Here is a 17,653-nt window from a genome sequence, read left to right as displayed (position 1 = left end):
GGGAAGAATTGACAACCATTGTTACGAGCGATTCAGCATTACTGGCATTTTGCCATTGGCTTTGATAACCTGTTCCATTTGCTGCTGCTGCAGTTACACCATCCAGCCTGGAACCTATTGATCCATGATCCATGTAATAATCAATCACATATTGTGTAAGGGGTTCGAAGGACACTCTGCCATTAGCATGAATTGTATCACGATATTTTGCTATGGATGTTACCAGATACATGGAAGGTGATACGACCAGCAAGCATACTACATATGCCGATGTAATCGTTATCATGGTGGTGCGCATGCCGCACCATTGGCGATTCTTTTGCGGATAAGCTACGGCAATGTATCGCCATACGGCCAATGTCACAGTTAGCCATATGGAGATGGTATGCAGTACTTGACCAAATATGGAATGGAACTTGATGAAGCAAGCCCAAGAATAGCTAAGTTTGTGCTCAAGATCAAGATGATCCCAGAGTATGTAGTCGTGTATTGTATAGGGTATGTACTCAAGCATTACTGCCAAATCAGCAACGGCGAGTCCTGTTAAAATGGCATTTGTGGGTGACCGCATTTCACGACGCGATAGAACAATAATGTTCAACGTGTTTGCTATGGTACCCAGAATGCAGACAATCAGTGATATATAACCATGCACATTTTTGTAGCTAAATATAAAGAAATTTTATAGAGAGAACAATTAGAAAGTTAGTTTATATTTTAACACAAATAATAAAATTAACGTATTTTTATTCCAAAAAATATTTGTTTATAGTTAAGTGTTATTATTTATTCGAAAATTTTGACAGCCCAACTAAATGTTCCTTATCCCAATTTTCGTGACTGCTGGCAACGGCGCAAGTGTGCGTGACCGTGATTTACCAACCAAAATGTCGGGCCTCAGCGTGTTCTCGAAAATAATTACTTCTTGAGTGTGCGTGAGTAACGAGTTTCGGAAAACTTTTATCCGATCTGCCTGAAATTCAAAATCCAGAGATATATTGGTTTCATAAATGAATGTGCCGAATATAGTGTGTATCTGTCTACGGTTTAGTGTAGCCCCTATATAGCCCGATCTCCCTCCCTCGAACCATACAATGCTTAAGTAATGCTAATCAAAAAGAAGCTATTTCAAAACCTACATTAGTTCTGTTGATCATTGCCTTTTATTGTTACTTTTGATTATTTAAAATGTCTAAAATTTATATTAAATCTATATTAAAACAAGGAAGGAAAGTCTAAAGTCGGGCCCTGCACCACTTTGTAGATCTAAATTTTCGATACCATATCACATCCGTCAAATGTGTTGGGTGATATATATAAAGGTTTGTCCCAAATACATACATTTAAATATCACTCGATTTGGACAGAATTTGATAGACTTCTACAAAATCTATAGACTCAAAATTTAAATTGGCTAATGCACTAGGGTGGAACACAATTTTAGTAAAAAACCAGATCGGTAAAAAATATATATGGCAGCTATATCTAAATCTGAACCGTTTTTTCCTAAATCAATAGGGATCGTCTTTGAGCCGAAACAGGACCCTATACCAAATTTTAGGACAATCGGACTAAAACTGCGAGCTGTACTTTGTACACAAAAATACATCAACAGACAGACGGACATCGCTAAATCGACTCAGAATTTAATTCTAAGACGATCAATATACTAAACGATGGGTCTCAGACTTTTCCTTCTTGGCGTTACATACAAATGCACAAACTTATTATACCCTGTACCACAGTAGTGGTGAAGGGTATAAATATGGGAAACATTTAAATCTGGAGCAATTTTAAGAAAACTTCGCAAAAGTTTATTTATGATTTATCGCTCGATATATATGCATTAGAAGTTTAGGAAAATTAGAGTAATTTTTACAACTTTTCGACTAAGCAGTGGCGATTTTACAAGGAAAATGTTGGTATTTTGACCATTTTTGTCGAAATCAGAAAAACGTATATATGGGAGCTATATCTAAATCTGAACCGGTTTCAACCAAATTTGGCGTGCATAGCTACAATGCTAATTCTACTCCCTGTGTAAAATTTCAACTAAATCGGAGTTAAAAATTGGCCTCTACGGTCATATGAGTGTAAATCGGGCGAAAGCTATATATGGGAGATATATCTAAATCTGAACCGATTTCAACCAAATTTGGCACGCATAGCTACAATGCTAATTCTACTCCCTGTGCAAAATTTCAACTAAATCGGAGCAAAAAATTGGCCTCTGTGGTCATATGAGTGTAAATCGGGCGAAAGCTATATATGGGAGCTATATCTAAATCTGAACCGATTTCAACCAAATTTGGCACGCATAGCTACAATGCTAATTCTACTCCCTATGCAAAATTTGAACTAAATCGGAGCAAAAAATTGGCCTCTGTGGGCAAATGAGTGTAAATCGGGCGAAAGCTATATATGGGAGCTATATCTAAATCTGAACCGATTTGGCTGATATTTTGCAAGTTTTTTGAGACTCATAAAATATTCGGATGTACGGAATTTGAGGAAGATCGGTTGATATACACGCCAATTATGACCAGATCGGTGAGCAATATATATGACAGCTATATCTAAATCTGAACCGAGGGATCGTCTTTGAGCCGAAACAGGACCCTATACCAAATTTTAGGACAATCGGACTAAAACTGCGAGTTGTACTTTGCACACAAAAATACATCAACAGACAGACAGACAGACAGACGGACATCGCTAAATCGATTCAGAATTTAATTCTAAGACGATCGGTATACTAAACGATGGGTCTCAGACTTTTCCTTCTTGGCGTTACATACAAATGCACAAACTTATTATACCCTGATGGGTCTCAGACTTTTCCTTCTTGGCGTTACATACAAATGCACAAACTTATTATACCCTGTACCACAGTAGTGGTGAAGGGTATAAATATGGGAAACATTTAAATCTGGAGCAATTTTAAGAAAACTTCGCAAAAGTTTATTTATGATTTATCGCTCGATATATATGTATTAGAAGTTTAGGAAAATTAGAGTCATTTTTACAACTTTTCGACTAAGCAGTGGCGATTTTACAAGGGAAATGTTGATATTTTGACCATTTTTGTCAAAATCAGAAAAACATATATATGGGAGCTATATCTAAATCTGAACCGATTTCAACCAAATTTGGCGCGCATAGCTACAATGCTAATTCTACTCCCTGTGTAAAATTTCAACTAAATCGGAGTTAAAAATTGGCCTCTACGGTCCTATGAGTGTAAATCGGGCGAAAGCTATATATGGGAGATATATCTAAATCTGAACCGATTTCAACCAAATTTGGCACGCATAGCTACAATGCTAATTCTACTCCCTGTGCAAAATTTCAACTAAATCGGAGCAAAAAATTGGCATCTGTGGTCATATGAGTGTAAATCGGGCGAAAGCTATATATGGGAGCTATATCTAAATCTGAACCGATTTCAACCAAATTTGGCACGCATAGCTACAATGCTAATTATACTCCCTGTGCAAAATTTCAACTAAATCGTAGCAAAAATTGGCCTCTGTGGTCATTTGAGTGTAAATCGGGCGAAAGCTATATATGGGAGCTATATCTAAATCTGAACCGATTTCAACCAAATTTGACACGCATAGCTAAAATGCTAATTCTACTCCCTGTGCTAAATTTCAACTAAATCGGAGCAAAAAATTGGCCTCTGTGGGCAAATGAGTGTAAATCGGGCGAAAGCTATATATGGGAGCTATATCTAAATCTGAACCGATTTGGCTGATATTTTGCAAGTTTTTCGAGACTCATAAAATATTCGGATGTATGGAATTTGAGGAAGATCGGTTGATATACACGCCAATTATGACCAGATCGGTGAAAAATATATATGGCAGCTATATCTAAATCTTAACCGATTTTTTCCAAAATCAATAGGGATCGTCTTTGAGCCGAAACAGGCCCCTGTACCAAATTTTAGGACAATCGGACTAAAACTGCGAGTTGTACTTTGCACACAAAAATACATCAACAGACAGACAGACAGACGGACATCGCTAAATCAGAATTTAATTCTAAGACGATCGGTATACTAAACGATGGGTCTCAGACTTTTCCTTCTTGGCGTTACATACAAATGCACAAACTTATTATACCCTGTACCAAAGTAGTGGTGAAGGGTATAACTATGTATAATTCTAATAGTGATTTCAAATCTTTTTTATTACCAAATATCAGCTAGTACTGTAATTTATAAGATATCAAATCTTGTTGTACTAGTTTTACAATAATAAATAAATCAAATCAAAATCTATATAGCCCGATCTCATAATTTGATTTCTTGGTCTTCTAGACACCGCAATTTGTATCCAATTACCTGAAATTCAAAATCTAGAGATACTTTACCTCATATAGACCGATCTCCAGATTTGACCTTTTAAGTGTGTAGTCATCCCAATTTGTATGAGATTTGCCTGAAATTCAAAATCAAGAGCGATTTTGGATCCACACAAGGTATATAGCCGAATATAGGGCGTATCGATCGATTTTGATATACCCCCCATAGGGACCGATCTCCCGATTTGACTTCGAGACACCGCAATTTTTATCCATTTCGCCGGAAATTAGAGATATTTTCGGTCCGTAAATAGATGCAGCGAATATAGTGTGGATCGCTCCATGATTTGGTATAGCTCACATGTGTTAAGTCTCCCGATTTCCATGTTGGCATATATGTTTGCTTGGCAGAGTATCTGTCATCAAATCCACCTGAAATTCTATATATGTGTTTTCAAGTAACCTGACGAAGAGATTTCTATGTACTTGTTATAACTCAATTTTTATACCCTGCGCCACACTGTGGAACAGGGTATTATAAGTTAGTGCATATGTGGGCTCCTGAGTCGATATAGCCATTAGAGGTGTGCACGTGAGTGGTATTTTACTCACGCTCATGCACACTCACGATGGAAAAATCTTACTCACGCACACTCACGCACGATATTGTTTGGTAGGACTCACGCACACTCACGAAAAGAAAATGTGTACTCACGCACACTCACGCACGAAAATGTCGTGACACGAAAATACCGTGACTCACGAAAAATGTCGTGACTCACGAATAATTTTTTGAGTAATTTACCTTAGCGACGTGTCTGAAAATATGAGCATTATTAAAATCGAGAGCGTTATTACACTCTTAACATCCCAGGTGTCACAAAAATTGTAAATGAATTTAAGTCTTAAGCGTTTTATGTCGGTGAGCGGGATTATTTTCGAGAGCGTAAATCTTTACTCACGCACACTCACGAAGATAATATTTTCGTGACTCACGCTCACGCACGACATTTTGGTATGTTAATCACACTCACGCACACTCACGCCGTTGCCATGAGAGTGACTCACGACTCACGCGTGAGTCACGAACATTTCGTGTCACGTGCACACCTCTAATAGCCATGTCCGTCTGTCCGTGAACACATTTTTGTAATCAAAGTCTAGGTTGCAAGTATGTGTTTTGGCTCAGAATAGAACCCTATTGATTTTGGAAGATATCGGTTCAGATTTAGATATAGCTCCCATATATATATTTCGCCCGATATGGACTTATATGGCCTCAGAAGCCAGAGTTTTACCCTAATTTGCTTAAAACTTTGCACAAAAGAATAATTAGTACTATAGTCAAGTGTGCCAAATTTTATTGAAATCGGTTCAGATTGAGATATAGCTCTCATATGGATCTTTCGCCCAATATACACTTATATGGCCCCAGAAGCCAGAGTTTTAGCCCAATTTGGTTGAAGTTTTGCACTAGGAGTACAATTAGTAGAGTAGTCAAGTGTGCTAAATTTTATTAAAATCGGTTGAGATTTAGATATAGCTCCCATATATATCTTTCGCCCGATTTTCCGTCATATGACCACAGAGTTCAAAGTTGTAGTCCGATCTACGTGAAATTTTGCACAGGGAGTAGACTTAAAATACTAAGTATGCATGTCAAATTTGGTTGAAATCGGTTCAGATGTCTATATAGCTTCCATATATATGCTTTTCCGATTTGGGCAAAAATGACCAAAATACCCACATTTTCCTTATAAAATCGCCACTGCTAAGTCGAAAACTTGTAAAATTGACTCAAATTTTCCTTTACTTCTAATACATATCTATAGACCAATAAATCATAAATACACTTTTGCGAAGTTGCCTCAATATTGATTCAGATTAAAATGTTTCCCATATTTTTATACCCACCACCATAGAATGGTGACGGGGGTATAATAACTTTGTCATTCCGTTTGTAACACATCGAAATATCGATTTCCGACTATATAAAGTATATATATATATTCTTGATTAGGGAGAAATTCTAAGACGATATAACTATGTCCGTCTGTCTGTCTGGCTGTCTGTCTGTCGGTCTGTTGTAATCACGCTACAGTCTTCAATAATGAAGCAATCGTGTTGAACAAACTCGTCTTTTGTCTGCAGGCAGGTCAAGTTCGAAGATGGGCTATATCGGTCCAGGTTTTGATATAGTCCCCATATAAATCGACCTCCCGATTTGGTGTCTTGGGCTTATAGAAATCGTAGTTTTTATCCAATTTGCCTGAAATTTGAAATCTAGAGGAATTTTATGTCCATAAAGAGGTGTGCCAAAATTAGTGAGAATTGGTCCATGTTTTGGTATAGCCCCTATATAGACCGATCTCCCGATTTTACTTCTTGGGATTATAGAAACCGTAGTTTTTATCCAATTTGCCTGAAATTGGAAATCTATAGGTATTTTAGGACCATAAAGAGGTATGCCGAAAATGTTGAATATCAGTTCATATTTTGGTTTAGCCCCTATATAGACCGATCTCCTGATTTTACTTCTTGGGCTTATAGAAACCGTAGTTTTTATCCAATTTTCCTGAAATTGGAAATTTTTCGATCATAAAGAGGTGCGCCAAAAATGGTGAGCATCGGTCCATGTTTTGGTATGATCCCCGTATAAACCGACCACCCGATTTGGGGTCTTGGGCTTATAGAAACCGTAGTTTTTATCCAATTTGCTTGAAATTGAAAATCTACAGGTATTTTCGGGCCATAAACAGGTGTGCCGAAAACGGTGAATATCGGTCCATATTTTATTATAGCCCCCATAAGAACGATCTCCCAATTTAACTCCTTACGTTTGTAGAAACCGTGGTTTTTTCCGATTTGCCTGAAATTGTATATATTCTGGTATTTAAGACTCACAAAAACGTGTATCGGATTAAGTTTTTATCGGTCCATTTGGTAATGCCTCCATATAGACCGATTTCACTTCTTGAGGGTATAGAAGGCGCACAGATCATGAAAATTGCTAGAAACTTAATGCAAAATTTCCAGATTTTACTTCTCGGGTGAAAATCTACAGATATAAGATTTCACATCAAGACATTATTTTATAATTTTCTTTCACACTTACAAGATAATAATGATTCCTCAAAAACTCAAACAAAAATGGTTCTTATAAATCCAGAATCTGATATAGTCCTCATAGATGAAATCTTTAAATTTATCTTCGGGAAATGTCCTCAAGTCCTCAAGCCCTCCTGAAATTTCAAAGGAAACCCTAATATTTGATTCATGGTGGTGGATATTTAAGATTCGGCCCGGCCGAACTTACTGCTGTATATACTTGTTTTTACTAACATAGTGTACCATCCCAGGGCATTAGCTGACTTAAAATGTAAGTCTATAGATTATAAATTTTGTTCTGATGGAGTCACATTTAAATGTATGTATTTGGGACAAAAATTTGACAGATTTGATATAGTATCGAAAATGTGGATTTAAAAAGTGGTGCAGGGTATAATATAGTCGGCCCCGCCCCGACTTTAGACATTCCTTACTTGTTTTGTTTCAAATAGGTTCAAAACAGAGTAAGAATTAATAAAATGGTATTAACTATTTAAATGTTGTCGAAAAAATGCTAATGCTAGGATATGACTACTAACTCATCACAGAATTTTCTGTAAGAATGTGGGTATTGTGACCATATTTGCCTAAACCGGAAGAACAAATATATGGAGGCTTTATATAAATCTGAACCGCTTTGGATTAAATTCGTCACATTTAAATATAATGTTAATTGTTTTCGCTGTATAAAATATCAAGTAAATTTTAATAAAATCCAATAGAAAACAAGTAAGGAAAGTCTAAAGTCGGGCGGGGCCGACTATATTATACCCTGCACCACTTTGTAGATCTAAATTTTCGATACCATACCACATCCGTCAAATGTGTTGGGGGCTATATATAAAGGTTTGTCCCCAATACATACATTTAAATATCACTCGATCTGGACAGAATTTGATAGACTTCTACAAAATATATAGACTCAAAATATAACTCGGCTAATGCACTAGGGTGGAACACAATGTTAGTAAAAAACAAGTAAGGAAAGTCTAAAGTCGGGCGGGGCCGACTATATTATACCCTGCACCACTTTGTAGATTTAAATTTTCGATACCATACCACATCCGTCAATTGTGTTGGGTGCTATATATAAAAGGTTTTTCCCAAAGACATACATTTTAATATCTCTCGATCTTGACAGAATTTGATAGACTTCTACAAAATCTATAGACTCAAAATTTAAATCGGCTAATGCACTAGGGTGGAACACAATGTTAGTAAAAAAAAATATGGAAAACGTTTAAATCTGAAGCAATTTTAAGGAAACTTCGAAAAAGTTTATTTATGATTTATCGCTCGATATATATGTATTAGAAGTTTAGGAAAATTAGAGTCATTTTTACAACTTTTCGACTAAGCAGTGGCGATTTTACAAGGAAAATGTTGGTATTTTGACCATTTTTGTCGAAATCAGAAAAACATATATATGGGAGCTATATCTAAATCTGAACCGATTTCAACCAAATTTGGCACGCATAGCTACAATGCCAATTTTACTCCCTGTGCAAAATTTCAACTAAAAAAGCAAAAAATTGGCCTCTGTGGTCATATGAGTGTAAATCGGGCGAAAGCTTTATATGGGAGATATATCCAAATCTGAACCGATTTCAAGCAAATTTGGCACGCATAGTTACAACGCTAATTCTACTCCCTATGCAAAATTTCAACTAAATCGGAGCAAAAAATTGGCCTCTGTGGCAAATGAGTGTAAATCGGGCGAAAGCTATATATGGGAGCTATATCTAAATCTAAACCGATTTTGCTGATATTTTGCAAGTTTTTCGAGACTCATAAAATATTCGGATGTACGGAATTTGAGGAAGATCGGTTGATATACACGCCAATTATGACCAGATCGGTGAAAAATATAAATGGCAGCTATATCTAAATCTGAACCGATTTTTTCCAAAATCAATAGGGATCGTCTTTGAGCCGAAACAGGACCCTATACCAAATTTTAGGACAATTGGACTAAAACTGCGAGCTGTACTTTGCACACAAAAATACATCAACAGACAGACAGACGGACTGACAGACAGACGGACATCGCTAAATCGACTCAGAATTTAATTCTAAGCCGATCCGTATACTAAAAGGTTGGTCTATGATTACTCCTTCTTGGCGTTACATACAAATGCACAAACTTATTATACCCTGTACCACAGTAGTGGTGAAGGGTATAAATATGGGAAACATTTAAATCTGAAGCAATTTTAAGGAAACTTCGCAAGAGTTTATTTATGATTTATTTGCTCGATAAATATATATATGTATTAGAAGTTTATGAAAATAAGAGACATTTTTAAGACTTTTCGACTAAGCAGTGGCGATTATACAATGAAAATTTTGGTATTTTTACCATTTTTGTCGAAATCAGAAAACCATATATATGGGAGCTATATCTAAATCTGAACCGATTTCCCGCATAGCAACAATGCTAATTCTACTCTCTGTGCAAAATTTCAACTAAATCGGAGTTAAAAATTGGCCTCTGTGGTCATATGAGTGTAAATCGGGCGACAGCTATATATGGGAGATATATCTAAATCTGAACCGATTTCAACCAAATTTGGCACGCATAGCTACAATGCTAATTCTACTCCCTGTGCAAAATTTCAACTAAATCGGAGCAAAAAACTGGCCTCTGTGGTCATATGAGCGTAAATCGGGCGAAAGCTATATATAGGGGAGATATATCTAAATCTCAACCGACTTCAACCAAATTTCGCACGCATAGCCACAATGCTAATTCTACTCAATGTGCAAAATTTCAACTAAATCGAAGTTAAAAATTGGCCTCTGTGGTCATATGAGTGTAAATCGGGCGAAAGCTATATATGGGAGATATATCCAAATCTGAACCGATTTCAACCAAATTTGGCACGCATAGTTACAATGCTAATTCTACTCATTATGCAAAATTTCAACTAAATCGGAGCAAAAAATTGGCCTCTGTGGGCAAATGAGTGTAAATCGGGCGAATGCTATATATGGGAGCTATATCTAAATCTGAACCGATTTGGCTGCTATTTTGCAAGTTTTTCGACGCTCATGAAATATGTACGGAATTTGAGGAAGATCGGTTGATATACACGCCAATTATGACCAAATCGGTGAAAAATATATATGGCAGCTATATCTAAATCTGAACCGATTTTTTCCAAAATCAATAGGGATCGTCTTTGAGTCGAAGCAGGACCCTATACTAAATTTTAGGACAATAGGACTAAAACTGCGAGCTGTACTTTGCACACAAAAATACACCAACAGACAGAAAGACAGACTGACAGACCGACGGACAGACAGACGGACATCGCTAAATCGACTTAGAATTTAATTCTAAGCCTATCCGTATACTAAAAGGTTGGTCTATGATTACTCCTTCTTGGCGTTACATACAAATGCACAAACTTATTATACCCTGTACCACAGTAGTGGTGAAGGGTATAATGATGATAAATATATTCTACCATATTTCTCAGACATACATAAATATATCGGGCGTAAATTACATATTTGTCATGCTTGACTATAGTATCAGTTGTATACTTTGTGCAAAATTTGAAGCAAATAAATATGAAATTCTGACCCCTGAGACCATACAAATACTCCGATTTGTTTTACTAACATTGTGTACGTCTTAGGACATAAGCCGATTTAAATTTTAGGTCTAGAGTTTTTGTAGAAGTGTAAAAAATGTATCCTAACATGTTCACATTAAATATATGAGTGTATAGGAATATAATCCTTTCAAATAAAATCGCTTCTGTACCACATACCCCAAACACATTTTGCTTCAAGCATATATATTTTCAGGATTGGTCCAAACAAAATATTGTTTATATTGTTCAAACATATTATGTTTCACCTTATAGTGGTAGTAAAAAATTTTAATGAAATTTTCATAAGGCGCCAATTGGTTACTTCCATTATTATTCCATTACTTGCAGCATACTCTCTAGGTCTCTCTTTTTAAACACATATATGTTTATAGGCTGCTTCGACGGGAAATTTCCGCATTTATTTATGGATCTCAAATAACTCAAAATTTCTGACAAATCTTATGAACATTTTTGACTGGGAAAAATTTGTTTAAAAAAAATCGGAGATGGGTTTATATGTATTTAAGGTGCTATATCACAAAATTGTCCGGTTCTACTGCTACATTGCCTTAAAATTGTAACTTTATCAAGAGTATATATAGGGTCAATAATCGATATTTTAATATGTTAAAAATGGGCAATACAATTGATAAATTCAGCTCATATTCTAGTAAAACCTGCTTTTGATATCACCGAGACATTTCACCCATATAAATATACTTTGAGTGGCCTGAAATCCAGTACTTCGGTTTTGGTTGTTCGATTAAAACCCCTAATAGAATCTAATTTGTCGAAATATTTCTTTACTCATAGTTACAATGATATGAAGCGTTTCTCAAATTTTGTTTGGCTGGAGCCGTAGTCGAGCAAATTTTCTACGACTACGACTCCAGCAAAATCTTCAGACTCCGATTCCGGTACCGACTCCACAGCCCTGGTTTAGGGTATAAAAATCCAAATTATAACGAATACTTCAAAGTAACAAAATGTTTTCTTAATTCCAAAAAAACTTTAAACCAAACATGCTAAATTCTCAAAATAAGTCTATATTTGAAGCTTTTTTATCTTATATCTAAAGATTCAATATTTCAGTTAGTTTAAGGACGATTTCTTTAAATCAAAAATGTGTTTCTTTATTCTAAGGAAACTTTTCCTTAGTTAAAAGACATGCGACTTTAATGGAGGGACGTAAATTTACAAAATTTATGTCCTAAATTTGATGAAAAAAATTTTGAAGCAAAGATTATAAACTTTATTTTAATAAAAATTTCATTATTTTAAAGAAATTTGTCTTTAATATCACGAAAAAATTTTTTTTAGTGTACACTGAAAAAAATATTGACCTAATATGGAAGATTATGCAAATTTTAGGACTCGAAATTTACGCAATGTTCTTTAAAGTAATGAAATTTTAATGAAAAGAATGTTTATAATCCTTGCATCAAAAATGTTGTTCATTAAATTTAGGACACAAATATTGAACTTTTGCGTCTCTCTGCTGAAGTTGTATATCTTTAAAGTAAAGCAAAGTTTCCTTAAAATAAAGAAAAACATTTTTAATTTAAAGAAATCGTCTTTAACTCAACTGACGTATTGCATTCTTTAATTTAAGATAAAAAGGCTTCAAATATAGGCTAAGACTTATTTTAAGGATTTGCATCTTAGGTTAAAAGTTTTTTTTAGCATTGAGAAAACTTATTAAATATCGCAAAAAGAGAATAAAAATTCGTTAAATGAGATCTTTATCTAATTATACCCTGCGCCACACTGTGGAACAGGGTATTATAAGTTAGTGCATATGTTTGCAACACCCAGAAGGAGACGAGATAGACACATGGTGTCTTTGGCAAAAATGCTCAGGGTGGGCTCCTGAGTCGATATAGCCATGTCCGTCTGTCCGTGAACACATTTTTGTAATCAAAGTCTAGGTCGCAGTTTTAGTCCAATCGACTTCAAATTTGGCACAAGTATGTGTTTTGGCTCAGAATAGATCCCTATTGATTTTGGAAGAAATCGGTTCAGATTTAGATATAGCTCTCATATATATATTTCGCCCGATATGGACTTATATGGCCCCAGAAGCCAGAGTTTTACCCTAATTTGCTTAAAATTTTGCACAAGAAGAACAATTAGTACTATAGTCAACTGTGCCAAATTTTATTGAAATCGGTTCAGATTTGGATATAGCTCCCATATATATCTTTCGCCCGATATGGACTAATGCGGTCCCAGAAGCCAGAGTTTTACCCCAATTTAGTTGAAATTTTGCACAGGGAGTAGAATTAGCATTGTAGCTATTCGTGCCAAATTTGGTTGAAATCGGTTCAGATTTAGATATAGCTCACATATATATGTTTTTCTGATTTCGACAAAAATGGTCAAAATACCAACATTTTCCTTGTTACATCGCCACTGCTTAGTCGAAAAGTTGTAAAAAAAAATTCTAAACTTCTAATACATATATATCGAGCGGTAAATCATAAATATACTTTTGCCAAGTTTCTTTAAAATTGCTTCAGATTTAAATGTTTCCCATATTTTTTTTTTAATTACTAAAATTGTGTTCCACCCTAGTGCATTAGCCAACTTAAATTTTAAGTCTACAGATTTTGTAAAAGTCTATCAAATTCTGTCCAAATCGAGTGCTATTTAAATGTATGTATTTGGGACAAACCTTTATATATAGCACCCAACACATTTGACGGATGTGATATTGTATCGAAAATTTAGATCTACAAAGTGGTGCAGGGTATAATATAGTTGGCCCCGCCCGACTTTAGACTTTCCTTAATTGTTTTTAATTGATTGATCATAGATTTAAAGCCAGGGAGGTCCGTAAAAAATGTCTTTATTTTAAAGAAGCCGCATCTTTGGCTCGCATTCAATACCAAAATTCTTAAGGGAAGGTCAACATCCAAGTAAACTTTTTTTTGAGTGTAGTCTTGATCACGGAGAAATTATAAGACGATGTTAGGTTAGGTTAGGTTAGGTTAGGTGGCAGCCCGATGTATCAGGCTCACTTAGACTATTCAGTCCATTGTGATACCACATTGGTGAACTTCTTTCTTATCACTGAGTGCTGCCCGATTCCATGTTAAGCTCAATGACAAGGGACCTCCCTTTTATAGCCGAGTCCGAACGGCGTTCCACATTGCAGTGAAACCACTTAGAGAAGCTTTGAAACCCTCAGAAATGTCACCAGCATTGCTGAGGTGGGATAATCCACCGCTGAAAAACTTTTTGGTGTTCGGTCGAAGCAGGAATCGAACCCACGACCTTGTGTATGCAAGGCGGGCATGCTAACCATTGCACCACGGTGGTTCCCGATGTTACGATGTCCGTCTGTCTGGCTATCTATTGTAATCAGGCTATATCCTTCAATAAAATGAAATTTTGCGCAGACACGTATTTTGTCTACAAGCAGGTCAAGTTCGCAGATGGGCTACATCGACCTAAGTTTCGATTTTGCCCCCATATAAACCGACTCCCCAGTTGGGGTCTTCAGCACATAGACATTAAAACCTTTATCCGATTTGCATGAAATTCAAAAGGTAGAGGTACTTTTGGTCCATTAATTGGTGTGCCGAATTTGGTGTGATTCTGTCAATGTTCTGGTACTTTTTTCGAAATAAGTGGTATTGGTTTGGCATTGTTTTGAAATTCCAAATTGTGGAGTCTACACGTTTAATATAAAGCACAAATGTGCACATATGTTTTCTCTAGAATACGTAGAATTTTATAAGGAATGCAGTTAAGACAAGTATATAAGGCCATAAGTTCGGCCAGGCCGAATCTTATGTACCCTCCACCATGGATTGCGTAGAAACTTCTACGAAAGACTGTCACTGAATCAGATGAATTTTGGTCTTCCAAGAGGCTCCGGAGGTCAAATCTGGTGATCGGTTTATATGGGGACTATATATAATTATGGACCGATGTGGACCAATTTTTGCATGGTCATTAGAGACCATACAGTAACACCATGTACCAAATTTCAGGCGGATGGGATGAAATTTGCTTCTCTTTGAGGCTCCGCAACCCAAATCTGGGGATCGGTTTATATGGGCGCTATATATAATTATGGACCGATGTGGACCAATTTTTGCACGGTTGTTAGAGATCATATGCTGACACCATGTACCAAATTTCATCCGGATCGGATGAAATTTGCTTCTCTTAGAGGCTCCTCAAACCAAATCTGGGGATCGGTTTATATGGGGGCTAATATAATTATGGACGGATGTGGACCAATTTTTGCACGGTTGTTAGAGATCATATGCTGACACCATGTACCAAATTTCATCCGGATCGGATGAAATTTGCTTCTCTTAGAGGCTCCTCAAACCAAATCTGGGGAGCGGTTTATATAGGGGCTATATATATAATTATGTATCGATGTGGACCAATTTTTGTATGGTTGTTGTAGATCATATGCTGACACCATGTACCAAATTTCAGTCGGATCGGATGCAATTTGCTCCTTTTAGAGGCTCCGCAAGCCAAATTTAGGGGTCTGTTTATATGGGGTCTATATGTAAAACAGGACCGATATGGCCCATTTGCAATACCATCCGACCAACATCAATAAAAACTACTTGTGCCAAGTTTCAAGTCGATAGTTTGTTTCGTTCGGAAGTTAGTGTGATTTCAACAGACGGACGGACATGCTCAGATCGCCTCAGAATTTCTCCACGATCCAGAATATATATACTTTATGGGGTCTTAGAGCAATATTTCGATGTGTTACAAACGGAATTATAAAGTTAATATACCCCCATCCTATGGTGGAGGGTATAGAAATAGAACAATAATCGATATAAGTTCTATTCAGCAAAGCGAAAATCATGAAAATCGGTGCATAATTGCGCGTTTGCCAAGTAAAACAAAATTTCATACATCCGAGGTTTCCAACTTCCAACGTCTATAGGCCAGCCCGTGAACCCACTAGGGACCTACAAACCTGAAAACATAGAGAAAAACATCTCAACTTTGACACAAAGAAAATTATGTTGATATTTTAATCCATTCAAAAGTTACAGATTTGTGACCAAAAAACACGATTTGGATTTGTGGTTTGTAAAATTTATAAAGAAATATTTATTTTTACTCGAAAGAATTTGTCGAGTAATTTGAAGTAAAAAAAAAAATTTAAGAGACATGCATTTTGACATTGTTCTCTTAAAATTGTTTACTACTATTACTATTTTGTGGGGTTGATGAACGGTTTCTAGTAAAAACTAGTAGTACGTTAAGGAACACAACTATCATTGAAATTAGATTCACATAAAATTATTGTGTCCCTAGTTTGTTGAATACTTACTTTGTGTGCAAATTATTTATATTTTCACCGCAATACAGTGCTCCAGTTTCGTTAGATGCCATATTGGATTCGATGAAGTTCGGCTACTGAAATAAGAAAAACGGGAACAATCTAGTGAATAAATTTGTCATTGTGCTCTGTATTCTGTTACTGAGCGCTTTGTTTAATTATGGAGGCAGGCAATTAACAATAAACGGACACATTTATATGGAAAATTTAAGAAACACTGTTGGGATCTGAAAAAGTTGTTGATAGCTCATTAAACAAAGAAAAAAAAATTACGAAAATTGTTCCAATTAAAATATTAATTGATTTTTTTAAAATATTCAATTAAAAATTTCATTGATTAAACAACTTTTTTGAATTGAAATAAAAATTAATCACAACAAGTATATACGGCCGTAACTTCGGCCAGGCCGAAGCTTATGTACCCTCCACCATGGATTGCGTAGAAACTTCTACTAAAGACTGTCATCCACAATCGAATTATTTGGGTTGAGGTAACACTTGCCGATGGCAAGGTATTTTAAAATTTTCTAACACCTAAATTCTAAATTGTAAGTTAGTTCATACGTGGTATATATTAAACTAAACAAAATGACCGATTAAATACGTATATAATTCAGTTTGACAAAATTTTCTATAGAAATAAAATTTTGACAAAATCTTCAATATAAATAAAATTTTGACAAAATTTTCAATATAAATAAAATTTTGACAAAATTTTCTATAGTAATAAAATTTGGACAAAATTTTCTATAGAAATAAAATTTTGACAAAATTTTCTAAAGAAATAAAATCGACACAAAATTAAATAAAATGTTGACAAAATTTTCTATAGAAATAAAATTTTTACAAAATTTTCTATAGAAATAAAATTTGAACAAAATTTTCTATAAAAATAAAATTTGAACAAAATTTTCTATAGAAATAAAATTTTGGCAAAATTTTCTATAGAAATAAAATTTTGACAAAATTTTCTATGGAAATAAAATTTTGTCAAAATTTTCTATAGTAATAAAATTCTGACAAATTTTTTTATAGAAATAAAATGTTGGTAGATCATTTGTGCCTCGACTGATTGGGGATCGGCTATATATAACTATAGACCGATATGGACCAATTTTGGCATGTTTGGTGGCAGCCATATACTAACACCACGTTCAAAATTTCAACCGGATCGGATAAATTTTGTTGCTCCAAGAGGTTGCGGATTTCAAATCTGGGGAACGGTTTATATGGGGGCTATATATAATTATGGACCGATGTGGACAAATTTTTGGATGGTTATTAGAGACCACCGCGGTGCAATGGT

General features: G+C 35.4%; 1 protein-coding gene across 1 annotated transcript in view; it reads right to left on the bottom strand.

Moving 5' to 3' along the window:
- The window catches only part of LOC142235808 (G-protein coupled receptor dmsr-1-like), a 46,225-nt gene extending 29,825 nt beyond the window's left edge, over positions 1–16,400 (bottom strand). Inside the window, exons 1-2 of the mRNA XM_075307066.1 lie at positions 16,339–16,400; positions 43–665 (exon numbers count right to left, since the gene is read on the bottom strand). Of these exons, the coding sequence (XP_075163181.1) occupies positions 43–665; positions 16,339–16,400 (685 nt within the window). The remainder of the gene's footprint in view (positions 1–42; positions 666–16,338) is intronic.
- Between the last annotated feature and the right edge of the window lie 1,253 nt (positions 16,401–17,653).

Source organism: Haematobia irritans, chromosome 4 (genome assembly GCF_050003625.1).
Source record: "Haematobia irritans isolate KBUSLIRL chromosome 4, ASM5000362v1, whole genome shotgun sequence".
In the NCBI taxonomy this organism is placed as follows: domain Eukaryota; kingdom Metazoa; phylum Arthropoda; class Insecta; order Diptera; family Muscidae; genus Haematobia; species Haematobia irritans.
This window is presented reverse-complemented; position numbering and strand designations above follow the sequence as displayed.